General features: G+C 37.2%; 1 protein-coding gene across 9 annotated transcripts in view; it reads right to left on the bottom strand.

The window, feature by feature from the left end:
• Nucleotides 1–25,013, bottom strand: part of Cpeb2 (cytoplasmic polyadenylation element binding protein 2) — a 51,326-nt gene that overhangs the window by 6,139 nt on the left and 20,174 nt on the right. For 5 of the 9 annotated variants that reach the window (XM_050149652.1, XM_050149661.1, XM_050149657.1 and 2 more), the window contains 6 exons: nt 21,851–21,901; nt 13,901–13,924; nt 5,418–5,588; nt 4,241–4,330; nt 2,174–2,292; nt 1,931–2,045 (listed from right to left, as the gene is read on the bottom strand). In XM_050149652.1, coding sequence (XP_050005609.1) covers nt 1,931–2,045; nt 2,174–2,292; nt 4,241–4,330; nt 5,418–5,588; nt 13,901–13,924; nt 21,851–21,901 — 570 coding nt within the window. The remainder of the gene's footprint in view (nt 1–1,930; nt 2,046–2,173; nt 2,293–4,240; nt 4,331–5,417; nt 5,589–13,900; nt 13,925–21,850; nt 21,902–25,013) is intronic. The other 4 variants (XM_050149654.1, XM_050149659.1, XM_050149656.1 and 1 more) reach the window with 1 other exon arrangement.

Raw genomic sequence — 25,013 nt, 5'->3', positions numbered from 1 at the left:
TTCTCTTCCTACAAGAGAATCTTGTTCTAACAGAGCATGCAGGTTGGAAGGGAAACACAGTATGGTGAGGGAGGCCAGACCAGCTCAATCACCCTGGTGACCAATGGGTAACAGACTTTGTAGCCAGATTGACCCCATACCTATCTGTACAACCCTTAACGATTAGATTATCACCCTGTGACTCCACTTTAATTGATCTTTTCAAGATCAACTTTCCCATCTCATAAGTCCAATGCTCAATCTTCTTGCTGGAAGCACTGATCACAGCTAATCTATTACGTTGCCTGGAATTTTTTTGCATATGAATTGCAAGGCATTTGATTCTGCTGATAATTCACTTCACTGATGACTTCTTAGCCTCACTTTTCAACGTCAGGCTCTGTTCCTTTGTCTACACTTGGGTTTGGGTGATACCATTCTATGTCACGTGTTTGAAAACCACCTGTGGACCTGAAGTTGTATCTGAGTTCCATACTCACAAGCAACCATCCACCAGACAATTTCAAGTGATACTGCAATACATAGCATGCTAAAAAGAACCACACATGAACACATCCTTCCTCTACTTAATAAAACATGATCTGATGAGTTTTCATTGACTCAACTGGGTAACAACAGAGTTTCTGCCTTCATTCTTCATTTTCACTATACAGATAATCTCACAGACTTGCTTTTCAGAACATAGTGACAATCCAATTTGCCCACTTCCATCAGTCAGGTCTGCTTTAAAATCCAGCATTTTTCATTTGGTTAATGGAAACAAGCTTATCTGCTTGTCGTCTTCAATCCTTCCTCTCCCATTTATTTCCAAAACACTAGAAATAACTATTTTTTAAACACTATACTAGATGCCACATTGTTTAGTTGAAATTTCCACTGCAGATTTCTGAATGGGGCCATGAACTTATAGTCATAGCCCAAATCCCAATCTCCTTTAACTTGCCCCTCCTTTGCTGTTTCCCATAGCTAGTTATAAGCCATCACCAACCACCCAACAGCACTTTCTGCCTAAGGATTCAAATATCAGACCAACTGGTTCTTTCTCTACCCCCACTAGCAATCCCATACAAGAGGCCTGTACCTGGCCTACCATTATTTATTTACTCAGTCTCTTCTTCTTCATGAGTCATCAGCTTATCTGATCTTTCCAAAAACAGGCCTATGTGATTATGTATCTCTTCGGCTTAAAAAACCCTCTTGTTTTAACGATCAACATCAATTAGTCTATTAGACTTGCATGATCTAACTTCCGTTGATTTCTTCCAATATCATTCTGTATCTCTTCCATAACTCTATGCACCCTAGGTCATCCAGCTATGCCTTATGCAGCCCCCCCGTGAATATCCTCTGCTGCTCTGCACTTGACTTCCAAACGTGCCGTTCACTCTGTCACTGAAACACACTCTTCACAATGCTCCCGTTGTCCAAACTCTCTTCAGTTTTTTAAAATCAGCTTAAATATTTTTAAGGTATCACACCATAGTATATTCTAAATATGGACATACTACATTCATATGTTTATAAATATACGAATATATAAACACACACATACATGCATTCCTACTCCAATCATCCATCTTTCTTTGCAGCAGGTATCACATTCTTCATCAAGTGTTTACATGTGTAGCGTTAATTTATATCTCCCTGACTTGAGGAGGCTGCTTTCAGAGACAGCAATCACTAGCTCCTTCAGATGGTGTGACACTACACAGCATGCACATTCAGTAAATACTCACACATATAATTACACCCCACCTGACAGCCTGCAGAGTTTTGGTTACTAGCTACTGAGAAACAGAACTTTGTAACTCATTCATTTAAAATACTAAGTTCAGTTAATAACTCAAATGCAGACAAATGCATACTTCCTTAGATACCAAAATCAACAAAAAGAGAAGACGAATTTGTTTGACTTAGGGAGTCTACTTACCAGCCCTTAATGGCCTAGGAACACCTCCAACAAAAATTGTTTTTCTGGGATCCAAAGGCTGAGAACCATCCATGACGAAATCACTATCACTTAAATTCCAAGGACGGATTTGAACCTGTGAAGAAAATTATTCATTTAACTGTTTAAAATTGTTAGTGCAGTCTTAATTTTTAAAGCAGTAATTTAAAAATACTGTTTGAACAGCCGCCTTTATAGGCCACAGTTCATGTGCTGTTTACTTACAGGCTTGTCCTTGATCGTAGGGCTGGAAACACACAAGTAGAGCTTTCCATCTTCTTCAATGCAAGCATCAATGAGTGCCTGAACTGAGCTCTCTTCTTGAAAGAGGAGGAATGCATAGCCTGGAATAACCATAAAATATGATGCATGTCAAGTTAAGTGACTTTACGTCAATATAAGTACTGTTAAGATACATAAAGCCAATCAAATAGGTTTGAATCATTCTGTTTTCCACAGAGAACATAATATCCCATCTCTCTCTCTCTTTCCTCCCTCTCTCTCTCCTCCCTCTCTCTCCCCTCCCTCTCTCTGTCTCTTTCTCCTCCTGCCCTCTTACACACACACATACACACACACACACATCAATATTGCAGGGCAGAGGCACAAAAACTTCATGACAAGAGGACACAGTACAGAGAGGTCCTGGAGCAGACAGTACTGTGGGACTGGGAAGAGGATGAGGGATAACAGAAGCATCTCATGGCCCCCTTCTAGTTTTCTGACTGTGATACGCACTCGTTTCCACATAAATATAGAGATACTAAAAATCAGAAACTAGATCTACATATGAAGGAGACAGTGGCATTTGTCTTTCTTGCTGAGTAACCTCACTTAATATATTTTTTACTTCCACATATTTTTCCACAATTTTCTTAATTTAACTTTTCTTTCTGGTTGAATAAAAGTCTACCTGTACTTGAATGTCATCGTCATTATCTCTCCGCCAGGTGAGAGGGAGCCAGACTAATTCCCTTTCTCAGCTCTCATAACAGAGCAGCAGTAAACAAGAACGTGCAAGCTGTCTGAGGTTTAGACAAAGCCCTCAGGGTGCATGCCAGGCAGTGGCACAACTGGATCAAACGATAACTCTACTTTTTATATTTTGAGAAATCTTTGCACTGACTTACTTGGTGGCTGCCCTGGATGTGCTCTGTCACCAACATGAGTGGGCTCTTCTTTCCCACATCCCTACAAGCATTTGCTTCTTTTCTTGAGGATAGTCGTTCTTTATTAGAGTGAGATGAGATCTCAAAGTAGTTTTAATTTGCATTTCTCTGATGATTAAACTGCTGAATGCTTTGTAAGTTACTTATTGTTCATTTGTACTTTTGTTTTTAAAGAAATCTATTCACTTCCTATGTCCATATTTTGGTTTGGTCATGTGCTTTCCTGTTGGTCTGTTGAGTTCTCTGTGTATTTATTCATGATATTAACCCCACGCCACAGGTAAAGTTGTGAAGATTTTCCTTCCATTCCCTAGCTGAAGGCCATCCCTTCACTTGGTTGTTTCCTTCACCGTACAGGATTTTTTTTTTTTTAAATTTCATTAGGATGGTGGCCTATTTCCTGAGCAACTGAAGTCTCACTGACAAAATCTGTACCGATACTCCTAGGCTGATGTGTTTTGCTCCTTCTTCCTCTGGCGGTTTACTCTTTTATAAACACTTGACAGTGAGTTACAAATGCTGCCAGTGCTGTGTCACATCATCACCTGCTTGTCCATTTCTTGGAAATTATGTAAACGGTTTTATTTTATAAAATGTAAACGAATCACTTCATGTGCATCTTGATCTCATAGAATGGAAAATAAGTTTGAATCCATGTGACTTTAGACTAATGCTTTAGGCAAAGACATATTCAAACATATACTCATTTGAATTTATTAAATCATTAGAAAGTTTTGAGGAAAGTGTATCAAATCTTATGACTCCTTAACAGCTTCAAGTGAAACTGGAGCAGTTCTTAAAATCGCTCTGCCTCACTCCACTCAGACTGACGGTCTCTACAAAGATTAATTTTAAAACAGCTTTTATTGATTATCTGTATGGAGGTCAGAAAAAAACTTTGAGGAGCCCGTTCTTTCCTTCTCCTTTTTATGGGATCTAGGGTAGAACTTAGGGTTGTGTGGCGAAAGCCCTCACTGGATAAGCCATCTGCTCAGTCCATAAATCATTAGTATTTATAGAAAGGTACTTATGCTCAATTCTAAGAGAAGGCCCCAAATAAGTAATTGATATTATTTCTTTTGCTCTCATACAACTTGGCAAATATTAGTAATAAACCTCTTACCTTTTGGTGGAAAGTAGGATTTGCTTTCTGCTTTATGGGGCCAGTCTACTACCAGAGGTCCAAATCTTCTGAAGCTGGCAGTGATCTCATCTGGGAAAAGCACAGAACGTGCATCACAAGTTAGTTCTTATGAATCATTCCAAGAAACCGCGTGTTTCTAAGTCCCTGCAAGACTTATGCCTAAAGAGTCAAATACCTTAAGATTAACTCTAATGTAAAAAGAAAACAGATCTTTACGAAAACACTATATAAAATTTCACTGTTGTAGTCAAAATAAATTCATTTTTAAGCAGCACACTAGCTAGACTAAGGTATTCAATGTGAATTCTATTATTTCATACATCACCTGAATACTAACAACTTTATAGTATACCCAATCAGACTAGCGCTGGCCTGAAACATGCCATTATTATCAAGTTAATTAAAACAGCTATTGGTGTTCACAAGTGAAACCATGTTCATGTTAGGATAAGGTCTACTGAAACAAGACTAGCTATAATGTCAGTAAAACATGCCACTGCTAATATAACCCAGGCAATTTCATTGACATTCAAATACTGTATGTTCAATTTCAGTGATACAGTCTATGTTAAGCTGATGAATGTGCAGAATATATTTGCAAATATATGAACAATAACTGAAAATATTCTCTAAATGTATCAATATCTTCTCTGTAGGCTATTAACAAATGGGTAGATTTCTCATGACATTATAAGCATAGTTTAAATATTGTTTAATCTCTACCTTAAGTTATTTTTCTGTATTATTACATATCAACTAACATTTGCATAGTACTAATTTCTTATTTTATGTTTTATTTCTACTTCCTTATTGGATTTCATACTGTGTTTCTGTATCTTTAAGTAAATTGATAAATTTCAAGAAATTTAACCTTTGATTTTTGCACACTACAGATAGAGATTCATAGCTGGTTCCATCTATTGCACTGTGTATGTGTGCATAGGAATGCCATGTGTGTGTTACAGTCACACAGATATTGGCATGTGTGTTCCGCATTAAACATTAGGATATGGGCTAGAATATAGAGACCTTCAAAAATGCTCACAGTGATGATGCATATGCTAAAAATTACTAGAACTTCAAAGTACTTGTTCAAATAATTGAACTCAAAAATCCCTTTTTACTACATTTTGTTTTTAAGGCTGGATGAACTTACCTTCATCAATATCTGGAGGAAGCCCACCAACAAAAACTTTTCGAGAGAAGCGTTCTATTCGTTCTCCATTTTGATGAGCTGAATAACATGTGGGTGAATTTAAAACACCAACTTGATCACTGTGACCATCGTCCAACAAGCTATCGTCTATTGGAAACAGGGACGATCGACCTAAAATACAAGGACAGATATAAACTCAATCTCTTATATTAAAAATGACAGAACAGAGGCAAGCAAACAGATGCCACAGGTAAGGGGTTAGACACTAAGCTGACAGTGTCAGAGAAATGACTGGAAATACAGACTGCAGAACAGCAAGGTTCAAGAGAGAAGTGACTCAAGTAAGGCCGAGAGATAAGCAGTCACTGAGGTGAGGAAGTGGGTCAGGAGCAGTGGCTTGTCTAGCACCGATGAGACTACAAGTCCATCCCCGGCAACAAAAGCAAAAGAAATAGTCACATGACAACTGCTACAGCACAAAAGAGACAATAAATTTGCTAGCTCATTTCAAATGTTTATGGCTAAAGAGCCTAATGTATAGGAAACAGGCCTGAATGTTAACTAAATTCTTTAGAAACTCGTGGTAAAAAGGAAACAGTGTAAGTTAAATAGGCTGGTCTACAGTACGAAAGAAAAAAAAAACAGCAAAACCCACAAAAAAAAAAAAAAAAAAAAAAAAAAAAAAAAAAAAAAAAAAAAAAAAAACCACTTAAGATGCTATAGTAAGCAGCAAGCCCTATGTGTCTATAGGTCTTGAAGTAATTTATCACATATGACAATCATATGACTATGTAGAGGGGACTTATGCACATGTGGGAGGTAAAGAACAGCATCTTAGTTCCTATCTGAGCCCACTCTTCAGGAATGCATCTCTTTAAGGGCATGTCTTGTTTAACCTTATTAATTAATGCTGATGCCCTGTATGCTCACACAAAATAAAATAACTCAACAAAATATCGTACCTTGCCCTCAAGAAATGCACACACAGGCAAGGCAAGATCTATACATGTAAGGATGGCAGCTATCTTTAAGAAATTCTACAAATGCTTCAAAGGCAGTAGACTAGAATAGAATAGAAGCAATAGTGTACTAAATACCATGGTAAGTTCTTGAATCTCCACGGTAACAACTGACTGAAACATGCCAGACATAATAAAGGAAAAGCCCTTAGAGGTTAGCAGAATTTACCCTTATAAGATGATATTTTATTGAGTAGGTGGGAAAAAAAAAAACAACAAAAACAGCAAACAAGCCCCAACAGAATGTGACATCCTATGATTGAGGACTGAGGAAGACAAATAAGCAGCTGAGATTAGGGGAGGCAAGGAAGGCAAGAAAACAAGGATGAGAAATGAAGGAGAAACAACAGTGGACAGGAAGTAGCCAAAGTCCCACGTTGACTGAATATAAAGAAGTAAATGTCAGATACAGGTACAAGGAAAGGACATGGGTGAAACCACATATACAGCTTCAAATGCTTCAGAGTGGAGAAAAAAGGGAACTGTCTTTCAAGTAAACAGCTTTCCAAGGAAGAGAATGGAAATAACAGCGATGAAAACTCCAGGAAAAACGAGGAGGGCAGCTCCTTGGCAAATACAGAAGGCATGGAACTTCCCCTACAGAAAGGATGAGAAAGAAAGCCAGAAACCCAAACAGCACCATGACATAAGCATTAGAGAGGTCAGGAGGGAAAAGGAAAAGGTAAGCAAATTGATATGATAATTTCAAGAAATAAAAACTGTTTGAGGGTATCCCAACATTTGTTGGTAGCAATCTTAAGAAGCTGGGTGGCTGCCACATGTAGTGATACGTTGTATTGTACATGTTTAGTACAATACAGACATCAAATGAAGCTTAGTCTTCAGAAATATATTAGAGAAGGGAAAAGGCTAACAATGCAGACAAACTGTTCTTTGAAGATTAAATCAAGGATATATTTTTAGAACAAAGAGACAAGTGTACACTCTAATAACATAAACCTTAATCTAGAAATAAATGCTTAATTAAAATATGATTAACAAGTTACCATCTTGAAATATTTGACTCATGATGATGTGATATAAAAAAAGTTAGGATTATGGCATCTTGTGAAGAATTGGATGGGGAAGAAGGGAAGAGCTACATACCTATAAAAATAAACAAGCCAGTCTAAAATGGAGTCACCAGGGGAAAAGCCACACAGGCTAAAGATTCTACAAAGCTGACTGACTGAGTATGGAGAGCTGGAATAGCCTCTACAAACCTAAACTAATTATATGCATCAGACAGCATCTGATGCTGTCTACAGCAGACATCTCTCACTTTGCTGTAAAATACCTTTTGACACAGCAATAGTACAGGCCCACTAAGGACAACTAGTTTCTTCTTGTCAAGAAGATGGAATCTCTGGCCTGGGTGAAGAACTACCTCCAAGATACCCAAACCATAAACAAGTTAATCCAATTGTACCACCTGTCTAAAGTTCACCCCTCAGTAGCTGGGTTTACTTCAAGCTAGCACTAAAGAGACTGGTGGACTAATCAGCCTTTTAATGAGATAATAAACTTTTCCTTCCCAGAATCGCTTCCCCCAATCCCTTATAGGATGTCATCAAGTTTGTCTGGGTTTGTGCAGCAGACTCAAAAGTGTAACCATTTCAATTTTTTTTCCTTTTTCCCACTGCCCGCCAGATCCAAATATGCCTTTCCTGGTACTTGGGGTTCCTTACACTTTCTCTGCACTTAGTTCTGTCCTAAGTGCTTGTCCACTCCTTACTGCATTAACTAAAGATCCTGGCTATTTCCCTTCTCCACCTCTCTTCCATTGGGCAGTTGCTGAGATTATGGCTTGCCTTCCCTAGGGACTTTCTTTTAAACTCCAATGAAATTGTCCTCTTTGAATAAATCTTGCTTTTGCTTGATTTTCCATTTTTTATTTGGTCTTTAATTCTTTAGTCTTCAGTCAAAACAAACTCATTCCTGTACCCCTACAAAATACCACTGCCTGATTACTGCCACCAATTTACTTGACTTCCTTAGTTCTGTGACTATGAAAGCCATATAAGGTCTCCCACACTAGCCCATACCAGTTGAGGCAATCTCAATTAGTGTTCCTGGGCTTTGCCCATTCATATTTGGTTCCTAAATGAACTATCTCATTCTCCTTTTGAGGTGAGAACTGTATTTGCTGCACACACTAACTAGATATATGTTGGATATAACTATGTAAAATTTATAAGCTATAACAATGGAAAGAAAGAACCTCCAGGAAACAGGAAATACTCCACAGATGATTTCAATTGAAACAAGATGTTCTGAAAGAGACCTATGTTGAGTAACAGTTTAAATTCCAAAATTTTCTGTTATCAGAAATAGGGGACAGTAAGAAATAAATAGCTATATTTTCTTTGTGATCAATGGAAAAGTTCTTCAACAAAAAAATTATAGATCAAATATCCTTTCTCTGAAATACTTGGACAAGGAATGGTTCTTGTTTTGTTATTTCTTAGAATTTGAATTTTCCGACTGAGTACTCATCTTGTCTGTCTCCCTCCCTCCCTTTCTTCCCTCTCTCCATCTGCCCTTTTTTCCTCACTCCCTCCCTTCATCCTTCCTTCCTTTTTTCCCTCAATAAAATGACCACCAACAATATCCATTAAATATTAATAAACTGTGAATTAATCACTCAACTTATCTTACTTTAATTGAATAATTCTATATTTTAAAAAGAGTTAGATGGGTAGGGAAACAACTGCTTAGATTTTAGGGAAATTAAGATGACTATCCAAATGCTGGACTGAACTTAAGACATGCTAATATTTTGCACACAGTATCATCTTGAAGTATTTTTATACAAAATTAGCAATCCATAAATATAATAAAAAATTCTAAAAGAATTTTCTTGGGAAAAAACACAGATCACAAATACTTAGAATCTAAACAGCAATAAGAGGTGACCCAAAGTGACTTAAGATATTTCTTAACTATAACGTGGTACATATACTTCATGGTAAATGTTCTGCAACCTTACCATTCACTCAGTAACTAAGTGTTGTGTTGCTCTAACTGTGTACAGAATGTACAATCCATTAACTAAAGCTCCGATGAACAAAGGAAGCAACAGAATGGCTGAGAATATTTCACATACTGGCCTCATAAGAATCTTCATTTTTAGAAAACAATGATTGCTTTCTCTAAAAAGGTCATAAAAACAATGAATTTTAATACTTACTTGAAAGAGTAATAATATATAGATCATTGATTTAAAAATATAAGTATATGAAAAAATACCCCAAGTTTATCATTCTTATTAAGAAAATGCAAGCTGGATGCTCAATGATATTGGTACTAATGTTGATGGCCGACTTCCTGCTCCCATCTCATCCACCTGCGTGGGCAGTGTGTGCGCAACACATATGTGCACGGCAGGGAAGCTGATGCTGATGCTTTGCTAACTCACTCAGATTTGGTTCTACTTGATTTTTCAGATTTTGAATTTATTCTAGGATGTAAGAATAGACATTTCTCAACGTATCAATGAGGAGATATGGAAGGGAAACATCTGTACAAATCAATCAATTTATAGATTGACTCTAAGCACGATTCTTTGACTTTTATAGATTGTTCCATAATCTTATTTATAGAATGTTATGAAATTTTACAAATACGAAAGCACAGAAATTTAAAATTAATGGGAATCTGAATATTCTTCCTCTCTTCTAGGATGGAAGCAGTAAATACCCTCTAGTTTGATGCAAGTTTCCTTTTTTTTTTTTATCAGTACTTTTGAGTACTGCTAATTCGAGCAACCAGTCCTTTACCTGGTATGTTTCTTCAAAGAAGGACAAAAATCTACTACTTAATGTACAATGGTTATTTTAGGATATTTTGCCCCAATAATAGTTTGCCCCCTTTCTTACTTGCCTTAAAATTAAGTACACTAGAATTTTGTTTTCTTTAAAAATTGGTTTGGCAGGGTACAGCTTGTAGAACAGCCTCTTTGGAGCTATAAATTACGTTTTACAGGCAGTACACTCTGCTACAATTCAACTCCACTACCATGTAGCTCCAGGGTGACCAAAGTAGGAAACAAACTAAACAAGACAAACAAACAAACAAAAATAGTAGACAATGCCAGTGCTGCTGTCAAGTCAAAAACACCGCAGAAACACAGGAGGCTGTGCCCGCAGGCCAAGGCCGGGCATCCTTCTAGGCAGCTACTATAGGGATGATTTTTCATGCTTTAGGGACTCCTGTCCTTTCTCTGATAACTATTACAATTACTTATCAAAGATGTGGGAAGGTAGGGCATCAATACACACATTTACCATTCCAGTTCAACTTTAAATAAACAATGCCTTCTATATTAAACTGTCAGTTATGAACAGTGGCACCGGATTGGCTCCACACTGTGAACATACCAGACCTCAGCAACTTCCAAAACTTACTCCCTCTAACATTATTTCTCATATCCTCTCATTCCATATGCAAGCTACCAACTTTGGGATTAATTTCTAAAGAAAAAATGCTTCCTGAAGCTTAGTAAATTAATTAAAATAAGTTCTTTATTTCTACTATTCAAACTATCCTATATGGTTTTTTTTTTCTTTCTGGAAAACAATAGCTGTTTATTCTTCTATTAGAAAGAGGAATTGTCCTAACTCTTTGGCTGGTTTCCAGGAACTATTCTTATAATGGGTTGCCTTGCCAAGCAAGGCAAGGAGCTTAGTCCTACCTCAACTTGATATGCCATGCTTTGTTGACACCCATGGGAGGTCTGCCCCTTTCTGAGCAGAAACAAGGAGGAGTGGACTGGGGGGGATCTTGGAGAAGGGAATAGGGGGGAAACTGCAGTAGGGGTTTAGGATGCAAAATAAATGAATAAACTTAATTAATAATAATAAAAACGAGGGATTATGGCAGAAGTAGAAAATTCTGAATGACAGAGTTTAACTAGTCCTATACACGTTTAGCACAATCCCAACCATATTCCACCCCAGACCAGTATGCTCATTCTCAGAGGAGGATGGAAAGAACACTGAACAGAATAGTAACTACAAAAGAAAAACAATTTTCCTGATGTCAAGTAGTTTCCATGTGCCCTGCTCTTTCTTAATGCTGCAGAGCTTCCCATGGCCCCAGGCTCCTGACATTCAGAGAAAGGAATCTTGGTTTTGCTCAATTACTTCTGGTATAATTATACTTTGATCATCTCTAAGGCTTATTTCATAAATCAATATCTAGAGCCGGCTTGATGTAAAGTTCTTATTGACATTATTAAGGAACTGGAAATATATCAAAGACATTTGACAGTAATTTAGTTTAACTACAGTCAAGTGGGAAGTCTTTAAAACAAAAAGTGCTGCCCTGTGCTTCACTGAGAGGTCAATCGAAGGTGGAAGGAAGAAACCAGTTTTTTCTAAAATCAAATGGCTACTGGAAGCCAGACTGCCCTCTGACATTTGATGCTGCCCCACCCCCAATGTGCTGGTGCCAACCAGGACTTGGTTTTGGCCAATGGTGCCAACTCATTTTGACACATCCCTCAAGAACAGAGAGGCTTTATTTATTCTAACAAAAAAGAAAGACCAAAATGAACATACACCATTTTACTAGCCCATCAAATCCACAGCACAAGTTCATGATAGGGGATTCGTGGTTGGCTAGGTTTAGAGATTGGTCCTGTATCAGCATGAGGGGAAAATGAAGAGAAAATAGAAAGACAGCCAGGGAAGCATCTCTACTTCTTTCTGTGCCATTCTTCTGATATGCAGGTTTTTCTTGTAAAATATTCCTATTATTTACCAAGCTAGCTACTACGAAATGCAAATAAAATCTTACAGCAGCGAGACTTCAAGACTAAACCTTTCTATCTGGCCGTTCAAACTGGAACTGTGGCAGCATATTTATGCTCTATTACAGCTGTGTTCACAACTTGAGGGAAAAGGCTGCAGCTCCCTTTCTACTGCACCAGCTGTGTGCAGAGGCTGCCAGCTCAGGACAAGGAGAGGACATGGCATTTACACCTGCCTGTGGTGTGCCTAGGTGGCTCTGAAATGGGGCACCTCTCTTTACAGCTCCCCAAAGAGACACAGCTAGGCAGGTGACCAGGCTCTATCTGAGCAGCAAGGAATTAAATGTCCGTTTTCCTTCTTTGGGTCATAGTCTGCAGTTACTGAGATGAGCTATAAGAAAATCCCTGACCCTGATACCTTGCCTTTACAAATTTAGCATATTATATTTATACAGAGTATGCCCAACTGACTTAACACAAATTACTAGAGATAAAGGAAAAATGTTTCCGACATGAAAGGAATTACTGAAAAATCACAGATTGGTAGATAGCTATTTTCAAGACAATCAATGTTCCACACTTGATTGTGAAGTGAACTAGGTCACAGATCTGAAAATTGGTATGAACACTGTAACCTTCCCACTCTCTTCTCAGCTCCCTATGAACAGCCTTTAGAAAGCAAACCAGCCTCACTCTCTTCCAGTTTTTTGAAAAGTGAAGAATCCAGAGATTCAGTCAAGTATTTGGAGAGTCAAGACTCTAGCAATAACATTGAAATATGGGATTTGAATTACTGCTTGTGAACATGAAGTATTAGCATTGGTTGTCAGTGATGGTAACAGGTTTTGCTTTTGTGTTTGTAGGGAAGGTGCTGGTCAACAGATAAGGACACTACCACACACGTGTAAACTATAACCCAGGCTCAGCTACTCCTGTCTATCTTCCTTGGCTTCAGGAAAATTCTAGAGGTGAGAGCAAATGCTTTTTATTCAGTGTGCAGAACTATAGAAATATCAGGTAATTTTGCTTCTTTTCATGTTGGCTTGGGCAAAGTTTCCGTCACAGAAGGTGTTCCTGTGTTCTGAGCGAGTTCAGTGGTAGCCCCATACCATAGTCTCGTCCCTTGGCCCCAAAAAGAATGCTCAAGGAAATCCTGTTATGACGGAGGAGGTGGAAAAGAACAGTGGTGTGTGGCTAGACAAAGGGGCTGAAGGATCACAGCTTCATGGAAACATTGGCTACGTGGTTTCTGCCAGTGACAGCAATCTACTTACACAGGTGTCATTTCCAACTGGGTCAAACAAAAATCACAATCATCGATAAGACAATTGGTTATACAGTAGAAAAATCACATCACATGTCACTCTGGTTAATACTAAAAAAACTTATTTCTTAGGCAGATAAAACAGCCTTATTTTAGAAGATATAGATATAATTTTTAATAAGAGTGAAAAATTTTGACAGTTTAAGGAGGACAAATTTTATTTAATGACCATTAGTATGAAAATACACCATGTAAGTTAAGAGTTAGAAGTTGAAAAGTTGGTAAGTTCTCGCAACAATATGTGATTCCTCTAGAGGCTTTCAGACATTGCATAAAGAATTCTGAAATCAGTAATTATGCATTAAGAATTCTGAAATCAGTAATTATGACATTGATCAATACAGCTCGATTAGAAACAGATGAACTATAGCAAACAGAAATGAATTACCTCGTCTTCGCCCATAACTCCTTGCTGCATGTAAACAAAGGACAAATTGTAAAATGTTAGAACTAAAAATAAGCCCACACATACAAATACCATGATATGAAAAGTCATGTGGGCATTTAGATACTCTATTTTAAGACATGAGAATGTCAGCAATTAAAATGTGCATATTTTATCATTACAATTATACATAAATACAGACATACATGTGATATATGTCAGATATATCCTTTTACAAATATTTTGTACACATGCAATCTGAGCCATCCAAAGTTGTAAAATTTATCCTAATTCACATTTAGAACTCACAAGTATTTGTTTCACCTAATCATTACAGAAAGGCATAACAATTTACAGCTAAATTCCCAAATCACTTTCTCAATGAATGAAACTATCTTGAATTCCCATTTTTCTTTTGATAAAAAGTTGTATGATACATATTGTTCATCACCTATGTAGAATCCACCTGCCGCACCCTGATTGAGGGAGGACCAGAAGATACAGATTGTTAAGAGTCACGATAACTGAGATAGGAGTCTAAGTCCTGTAATCAAAAATGAGTTCAAAGATGCTTAGGGAAGCAGTAAGAGACTGCAGCAAATGACATAAATGACACTTTCTAGTCTTCTGACAAATTTTATAAGAGCAACTGACTATGTGCCTGCCTCTCGGTAAAAGGAATTCTACTGCAAATTAAGAATACGACCCTCACAGAATGATAAATACTAGCAATATGAAGTAGAAAGGAACTGATAGTTGACATTATCCCTGTGGATAGTGTACAAATATGATTTCTCTTTCATAAGAAATGACCAATGTTGAGAAAATCTTTCCCTTCAATCAGTGCATACAATGAATGTTTTACTTAATAATTTATATAAAGCAAACAATAAACAAAATAAAATGAATGCTATAAGACTGAAGTTTTAATTTATGCTTATAGATTAGGAAGCAAGAAAATTTCAATACTGGAAAAAAACACCTCAATTCACAATTTTTATTAGAAATTGCCAGAAATATCCTCTCTCTAAAGTATAAAACTTAAAGGCCAAAAGTTGTATTTGACACACTAAGTATGTACTGTGTTGTATAAAGTTTAAAAGAATATATATTGAACTTTGCTATAAAGAAATGCTGCCATATGCAAATATGACATAAATTCTATAATAATGAATAGTGCAGGCAAAACATGTCAGCTATTATCATTTCTATTTCTAAGAAATAAGTCAATAAGCAGAAGGCATCTACCATTCTTTTAAGGAAGCTAACGAGCTTTATCTCTGTCATTATGGTGTATACTCAATCTGTTGTTGAGTGCAAATGGACTCAAAGTCTACAGATTTGCTGCACACCTTACTTAACATATGTGTCATTTACTGTGAGAGTAAAGGTAGATAACACTTTTAGAATTTTATTATCAATTCTTAAGATGGAAACAGGCTTCTAAAATAGCTTCATCCTAATGAGAAACTAAATGTAGAAGATCAGGTTGAAAAACAGAATTTAAACAGAGCTATTAAGTGAAGGAGAATGAAATTCCTTAATTCTTAACAATTATATTAAGCCTTCAAGTGGTCAATGGGCCCCACAACATAGCATAGATGTTGCACAGCAAAATCTCAGGAGCTGGGTTTTTTCTTTTTCTCGGGGTGGGCCAATAATATTAATCAAGTTAAGTTTACTTTGGAGAATTTCAACAATGATTCAGAAATCAAAGATTCATAAAACAAATGAAACTATTTTCAACAAGTTTGAAATCAAACTATAAATTGTGGTGAAGTCAGAATGTGGAAAATAATTCCTAACCTAGTAATGCAACACTAATCCTGCTAATGTTTTTAACTTTCACACTCTCAGATGGGGCTTCTCAATACTAAAGTAGTGAAAACATAAAAATATTTATAGCAGCTTAAGTTTCATGCCATTCCTGGATTTGAGTTTAGTCATTTAGAAAATTTTCCCAATTATCTCACACTGGAGGAATTTCTGAATCTGGACAACTCTCAGATTTGAAGTTTCTATATCACTAAAATCAGAAGTCTGTCTAATGGGTTAAGGCACTTGCCATGTAAGCCAGAAGGCCTGGGTTCAATCCTGGGAACCCAACCCGTCAGAGAACACCTCCTGGCCTTTGTCCTGACTTTCACAGGGACAATATGGCATACACACAGCCCCCACACCCTGACATGCATGGTGTGGGGAGATGAATAAGTAAGAGAGAATTGACTACAAATGAAGTTAAACTATGCAAAACATTTTCTACCCTATCATGGAAATCACCATTTTGCTACCGCTGTACTGAACATGATGTGTCTAACACGTTTCTAATAATGTTTCTCTGTGGAGTTCTGGGGTTTGTTTCAGCATAACTCTGCAGCAGAATAGTCAAGTAACTCTACCAAAAACAGTCCACATGAATATTATGTTTTAAAAAAGCCTTCTTTGGTTGTGAGCCTAGCCTTTAACGAGTGAGCCAAGATGCAGATATCCATCCACAAGTAAGCACTGGGCTGAGCTCCAGGAGCACAATTGAAGTGAGGGAGGAGCAATAATAACAAAGAGGTCAAGATCACGATGAGGAAATCCACAGAATCAGCTGACAAGAGCTACTGGGAGATTACTGAATCCCGACTAACAACTAGGCCCCCTGAATACAGGTGTCAATGGCGTGTCTTGGATAGTATATGAGACAACTGGCAGTGGGACCAGGATCTAACTCTAATGCATGAACTGACTTTCTGGAGCCCATTTTCTATGGAGAGAGGTCTTGCTCAGCCTAGGTACTGGAGGTGGGGGAGGGAGCTGGCCCTCCCTCCGTGAGGTGATGGCACATATTTAGTTGACTTCCTCAGGGGAGGCCTTATCCTCACTTTTGAGCAGATGGGTGGGGTGGGGGGGGAAAGTGGGGAAAACAGGAGGAGTGGAGGGAGGGGAAACTGGGATTGGTATGTAAAAAGAAAAAAGAATACTATCAAAATAACAAACAAAAAAGCCTTCACTGAACAGTCTGAACCTCAAAATAAAAATGGTTTAAAGTGGAAAAGGGTAATGACTTACTCTTTTAATAATTTATAAAAAAGTAACAGATTAAAAAGCGAAGCATTGCCTATTTTGACATGTAGGAACATTTAATACAAACATATGCCTATATTACTGATGCTTTCTCAATGTATAAAGGAGGCTCAGAAGTAGCTTGAAGTCGTCTATACAAGTGACTGTAAAATTTAGGAAGGATTAGCAATAATCTAATTCAGGTTCTAGCCACAGTAATGGTTTTTATACTCTGTTTAGGGATGTCTGTTCTTAAGTCCTGGTTCTCAACTCTATAGCTAAATTACTTTAGCTAAAAGGTAGCATAGGAAAAAAGACAAAATCAACTAGAAATATGTTAATGTTCTTTTTGGTGAGAAATAAAAGTATCATTTCTCCAGCATAAAGAAGGCAAAACTACACACACACACACACACACACACACACACACACACACACACAACCTATGACTCAAATAACAGTCCTTTTCAAAACCCTACATCTTCATCCTCTCTTTGGTTTCCTAGCTCCATAAATTGATACAGCATATTTGGAGCATCTGTCTTTAGAAGTATAGGGTCAATAACAGTCTTGTCTTTTGAGACGGGGTCTCATCTAGCCCAAGCTGGCTTCAAATTCACTACACAGTTGAGGAAGGATTCTCCAGCCTCAACCTCCCAAGTGCTAGGATGATGGGCATGTACCAGCATGCCAACCTTGGGTACATTTTCTTAACTAAAAGATACCCAAATAATTCATTTCACTCCAAAAATAAAACAAACTCTGATCACATAGGTGGTTGTATATATGATAAAAAATGCAAACTTCAAGTCCAAACTAGCTTGCTAATACCTTTTCCCTCACATGATACTTTGCTCTGTTGGTTCCCCTCTTGTGAGGGGGTACTAATAAAAATATGCTATTTTCTTTGGGAAAAGTGGGCAAAATGCAATTCAATCCAAATAGAGACAAATACTTGACATACAGAACCTTGTATTTTTCATTATACTGCAGAAAACACACAGATTTCTGGCACTGACTTTACTTTTTTCTCCTGATACTATATGTACTAGGTTTATACACTCAGATATGTAAACAAACTATCATTCTAATGATTTAAAATTGGGTTTTTAAACAGTCTATACCTGCATATAATGTGACTTTCTTAAAAAGCCGATAAACACTAACTGTGGGGGCACATATCAGAGACTTACAATAACAGTGACGTACAATAACCAATAACTGCAGTCTCTACATCAAGCCCACTTGATTCCAAACATACCTGAGGAATATGGTTTATTTAGGAACAGGAGCCCCTCTGTGGTTACATTTATATTCCGTTCTTTTGAGGCAAGGTCTCACTATGCAGTCCTGGTTAGGTGGAAGTTGCTATGTAGACCAGGCTGGTCTCCAGCTGACAGATCTGTTACTCTCTTCCTCCTGAGTGCCACAATTAATGCTCCACCTTATATGGCATTTTATGTTAAAAATTTTTTTTAGTCCATATAACTCCATGAGCTAAGTGGGTGTGCATGTGTAGCTGTATCTTATGTTAAGGGGCATCTGAGTAGCAGAAGTTTAGAGTTATAAGTTCAGCAGAGGCTCTCCCTAATGCTAGGCCATATGATCATCATCCTGGTTGACTTCCTACCCCCAGATTTATTTAAACCTTTATCTGAAAGCTTTAACTACAAATCATAAGGAGGAATTATAAGGCTTTTCTAATGTTAGTATACCTTATTGGCATTATGTTACTATTATTTATATCATAACTATGCTTAATTAAAGATATTCAGGCCTAATATCACTGTAATCATTTATTTCTGTCAGCTATATAGATTTTCTCAAAAAATGCTCTTAACTGCAACAGTCATGCATTTGCTTAGTAACAATATGTCTGCATCACTGAACTTTATTCTGTGTACTCCATGGAAGAAAGATCCTACACTGCAGAAAACAAGGGACCCAAACTTTTCCCTTACAATTTCTAATGCAGCGTCTTTCCGATTGGTTTCCTGCAATAATAAAACAAGTTTTCTGCTCATCATATGCAATAGCTGAAAACATCACGTATGTGGTCTCTTCCTGTCATGCTATCTGAAGCACTCGCCCAGCTAGCTCCTCCTCTGTTTGAAGGACCCGACTTTAACTGATGATCTTTGCACTGATTTCCACCACTCACTCTCTCCAGCTAATACTTACTCACAGAAGCTGTTCTAAATACGTGCATGAATTCACTCACTCCTCTCAACAGTGCCCTGCGGCAAGAAGTATGCTCTGGCTTAGGTATTAAGAAATAAAGTCAGGGTCAAGTTTAGCATGTTGTTCCAGGTTGTACAGAAAGGCAAGCTAGCTTTAGAGTCTGTGAGGCTACCCACACACCTCACATAGCACAGTGATGTAAAATGTAGTACTCAAAACTGGTCTTTAAAGTGAACAGTATTAGTTATGCTTACAACAATAATAATGGTGAAGCAACTTACTTAACAGACTACCCTACAGTGAGTTCAATCTATGACATAAGATGCTCCACCATCAGTCAGTAATATTTAAAAACTACTTACTGTAGGAAGAACCTTGTATTACCATCACTTAATTCTTTGGCTTCCAGGGAACATAACATGCTAAACGTATCTAAGTTGCATTTCTCCTTATCAAGTGCTGTTATCTGCCTTTGTTCAGTATCCTTAGTATCCTTGATGCCTTATTCTATAAGACTTCCTTACCTCACCCCATGGATGTACCCAATTAAGTGAATCTTCTTTCACCTCTTAACTGTTTGTCCCCAGTGAATAAAAAAGGACAAGCTTCTCATTGGAGTAAAGCTCTTGTCCTGACCTGAATATTTGTTGATGCCTTAGAGTCAGTACCTTCTTTTGACTTCCCTAATTCCTTGCTAACGGCTTGGTGGGAGCCTAGCCAGTTTGGATGTTCACCTTCCTAGACATGGACGGAGCGGGGAGGACCTTGGACTTTCCACAGGGCAGGGAACCATGACTGCTCTTTGGATTAGAGAGGGAGGGGGAGAAGAGTGGGGGGAGGGGAGGGAAATGGGAGGCTGGGAGGAGGCGGAAACTTTTTTTTTCTTATTCTCAATAAAAAAAAAAATAGAAAAAAAAGTATAAAACCCCCAAGTTGTCTTTCTTTGCCAAGTACGCACCATCACTGCAAATGCAGACAATTAAAGAGTGCTCATATTTAAGAATAAAATAAATATATTTTCTACTAGATGTAACTTGCCTGAAATAAAATATTTTCATATCTTATTTATGAAGAAGCATAATTTAGTCAACATTTATAAAACTTCAGGCAGTTTACAAAAGCAACTGATTAATAGCCTAGCAAAACAACAACAACATCATAAACTGCAAAACCATTGTGCCTTTCTAAGTTCCTTGCTTACATGACTGGCATTCTATCATAACCACCTGGGTTACTCTTCAGTCAACAACGTAAGACGAGCTATAAATAATACAACTCACACATTTTTGCAGGGTACTTCTTTCAAATGTATTTTGACACATGAAAAATGGGAAACTTCAGTGACTTTTTCAGACATTAGAATAAAAAAGTTATTTATGTTTATTTTCTACATAGAACATTTAAGGGGAGTGAATCCATATATAGTTTACTGTTACCTAAGTGTATCCTATTTCACAAATCAAATGTGAACATTAACAATAAGCTATTTTGTAATGACATTCAGTTTCAACAGCACCATGTTGGCCACAGACTGAGAACCAAGGACTAGAAGTGGTCTTTGAATAACATATCCAACATCATTGCTCTACTCAAAGTCCCAGTGCTTAGACCAGTCGGCTACATGTTTAGACTAGGTTAGACCCAGCTGCCATGTGTCTGGCAACCCAAGGCATTATACTCAGGTTGTGATCAACCATCACCTTCCCTATCACTGTGCTTTAATATTTTCTCATTCCAAAATCCTGTCTCCTCTGACACTCCTCAGGTGACAGGCTTCCTTTCTACCCTTCTGTCTTTTCAGTGATTGTGTACATGGCCTGACTTCACAATGACCTCACTTTCAGATTTGCTCACACACCTTTATTACATCCCATTTCAATAAAGCCTTAAGTGGAAAGGACCCAAGCCAACGTAATGATGCAATTTTGAGCATGTATTGTTTACAGGTATCCCTCTTCTTTGCCTCTCGTTGATTGTAATTCAAGATTCCTCTTTAAAAGGACTTTCCCCCTCATCTCCAATCCCATAATCATGCTTATGCTAATCTTGTGACTACAAATATATTTATATTTGTCCAATGTCAAGAAAAACATTTTAATCAAAGTTTTACTTTTCTGACTGATGAACTTCTAATTGGATACAATAAGTTAAATCAGTGTGATTACTACATTTATAAATTCACCATTATATTCCTTAAAACAAACACAAGTGCTTATACTGAGTACTATGGTCTATTTACTTTGCAAACTGTATCTTATTTAGTCCTTAGAAGTTATCTTTATCTCCAGTTTACAGAGTAAGAAACAGAAAACTAAGAACTTTGTTTTAGGTCACAACTTGAAATAGAACTCCATCATCCCAACAAGGGTTGCTCCCGAGGTTGGAGTGGTTGAATTATACTGTCACAATACACTGCTCAATGACTACTGTTTTCTGGGACAAAACATGCAGATTCTTAATCTTGCAGCTTTACTTCATGTGTTTATAAGATGTGCCTTCACTCTGCTACCCAGGATGGTCTGTATTTGATGGGTCACATGATGCTCATTCTAGCATCCCACAGAGCTGGGGCTACAGGTGAGTATAGCCATACCTAACCACTGTTTTATTTTTAAGAGACAACTGAACTATCTATATGGAGGAAGGTTCAGGGGAATATATATTAAATCATCTTCATTTGTATGAACCAAATGCAAACATAAAATTTTTGGTAAAACTTACCATTTAACATCAACAGATTGTCAGTTCCTGGATGTGGATAGCTCAAACGACCTTTAAATAGACAAGAAAAGAAGAATTTAAAGATTATGAAGCTATTTGACAAGAAAAAAGGGCAGGGGTAAGTAGGGTAAAGAAAAAAATTTTAAGCACTGTATAGTTTTCAAACCTTGAGTTATCTTTAACTCAAGGCATATTATGTCTGAAACCTGAAAACAAACTGGGAAAGTTCATCTTGGTTCCCCTGCCGTGGATCACAATAATGAGAGTAAATGCAAACACATGTGTTTCTATCTCTACTGTAAGGCATCATGGGGACTCCGGTTGTGAAAACATGTTAAATGAGTTTTTAAAGTGTAGTCAAACAGTTGGAATTTTTCTCTAGACTTTTGTCAAAAATAAAACTTTGAGGAAAGAGATTTAACTTTGAATCCATCAATAACTAAAATTTTATAATGTAAAATTAGTACAAGCCTTTTCATTTTTTAAAAATTTAAGTCAATGTGGTTTTTATAATGTCAATGTCGTTTTATACTGTCATGTTTAAATAAAGAAATTCAAAGAAGACATCCTAGGCTATTATTATTACTAATATCATTATAATTGTACTTCATTTAGAGTTTAAAAAGTATTTATAAATAAAAAGGGAAAATACTAAGGCTTGTGAGAACAGTAACAAATTGTCTGCTCTAAGTTGCTCTCCTTGAAGGCTTTGCATTTAAAAAATTTGAAGACAACAGTATCATACATGCTACAAAGACCATGTAGAAAACACACTGTAGTTCAGTTACAATTTTCACACCAGAGTGTTTGTTTGCCAACAGCAAGGGTGGCCATTATTGAAGCTCACTGAAAGACAGGAATGCATTCATTTAACTCTGATACTTCATTTTTAAGGCTACATTCAAATGTAATACTGGGATTGAATGCATTCTAGTCACCATTGACGTAGTTTCTCTTTAAAAGGACAATAACCCTACATGAAATTCACTGCCATCAGAAGGATAAGCATACACACACAGATTAATGAAGTAGAGATTCACATATAAACATGCATAATATGATCTCTGGCACACTGTCATTTAGAAAAGTAAGCAACTGTTCCTTAAAAGAACAATTTATCACCTCTTTTTACTCCCAAGTTTCAGAATTAACTAAATGAGCTGCTCGATAGAGCTTCCATAATCCAGAAACACACAATTATGTCTACTGCTCTGAGGAGTGAGAATCAGGAAAACACACAGAGAAGGTACAAACTTGAGAGACCTAGGAAACGCAGCTTTTAAGCGGTGTTTTAGCAGCATGTCACAAAACTTTCAAGGAGTCACAGTTTATTTTGGAAATTAGGACTTTCCTAACATTTTGTTGCAGCTGACCAAATTTAGAGAATAATGTAAAGCCATCATCAAAAATTGCTGATTTTCTGGCATGATATTTAAAATAGAAATTTCTTCAATATTGTTGAGTGCAACAGTTCTTCTCTCCTGATAGAATGTAGAACACAGAAGGTAAAAAGAGAAACAAGACAAGCCTTCCCTGCAGTGTAGTCAGAGACACAAACGCAAAACTTCAGTAATGCCTGCCTACTGCTTTAAGAATTATGTGTGTACAGTATCTCGCAAAACAAAACACAAAGAAGCACTTAGCTAAACTCAGGAATGTAGGCCTGCATACTAGAATGTTACATCAAGTAAGCAGAGCCTTTGTCCAGAGGTCTTGCTTAAAGACAGGTAACTTTATGTGGATACAAATTTATTCTCTAATAGTTTCACTATTCCCTTGACTGCAAAACAGTCCTTTCACACTCTGGCATTTGAATGGACTTTAAAAGGCAACAGAAGAAAATGAATTGGTGAATGAGTGTATATTTAAATATATATTCTAAGACTCCACAAATAAATGAGCAAATTTAGACTCAAATGATCCAATTACTTATAATCTACTACAGTGAAAGTGTTAATATTAATTAGTAAGTTAACTTTCACAGTTAATGCTTTACTTATATCAAAACCACTTTGATTAAGAATCTGCCAACTGAAAGTAATGATGACCAACATTTATGGGCTTATTATATACAAAGGGCTTTTATAGATTCATCTGTCAATTATTTACTTCTAGTAACAATCCTTTGAATTTCATTCTTTTTTTTTCATTTTAATGTGAATATACATTATCACCAGAAAGATTAAGTCACTTCATCATTGGTAGGAATGACTGCCAGAATAGGAACCTGACTGGCTTGATTCTCTTATATTGCTTTGATACTGACCCTATTGATAACAGGATATAGGAAAAAGAATGAATAGAAGGTTTACAACACTTAAACTGCAATAGAAAAAATATGCATAAAAGAACACATGGCTATGAAAGTAATTCCTCGCTATAAGTCTAAAAGGCTGGCTGTACATAAACCGACACTAAGGCCTACCTATCAACAAGAGAACCCCAATTTCTTTTACAGAGGGGGGAAGGCCCAGAGCATAAAAAACTCCACTTCTCAGTTTTTGTCATACTGTGTAAGATCTGGCCAGAAGATAAAGATAAAAGTGGTATGTACAATTTTTGGAAAATATGCTTTAAAAGGGAATGACTAATTTTCTTCTGCTTGCTGAGATGCAGATAGATGGGTAAACTAAGGAAATTTTAGGTCAGGAGGCAGAAACAGGATTTTCCAGATAACAGAAAGGTGAAAAGGAACGTAGCCATCTGTCTTGGTCATTGTTCTACTGCTGTGAAGAGACACCATGATCAAGGCGCCTCTTCTAAAAGAAAGCATTTAACTGCAATCTTGTTTACAGTTTTTAGAAGGTTGGTTCATTATCATCTTGGGGGGAACATGGAAGCCTATGCATGATGCTGGAGAAGTAGTTAAGAGCTACATCTTGATGAGCAGGAAGAGAGGAGGCACTAGGCCTGGTGTGGGCTTTTGAAAGCTTACAGTCCAATGATATCCTCCTCCAAGGCAACACCTGCCCCAACAAGGTAACACCTCCTCCTCCTTCCCAGTTTATCAACTGATGACAAAGCATTCATACATGAGCTGGCAGGGGCCATTCTCATTCAAACCATCACACTCTACATGCTCAACTCTACAAAAAGAACCTCCATCTCCCAAAGCTGACTTTCCTGATAACCCAAAGGATCTAAGTATAGAAAGTCTTGAGGC

This window comes from Alexandromys fortis, unplaced genomic scaffold (assembly GCF_014885135.2).
Source record: "Alexandromys fortis isolate MF-2015 unplaced genomic scaffold, M_Fortis_MF-2015_v1.1 scaffold_0, whole genome shotgun sequence".
Lineage (NCBI taxonomy): Eukaryota > Metazoa > Chordata > Mammalia > Rodentia > Cricetidae > Alexandromys > Alexandromys fortis.
The sequence above is the reverse complement of the archived record's forward strand: the minus strand, read 5'-3'. Positions and strand labels throughout refer to the sequence as shown.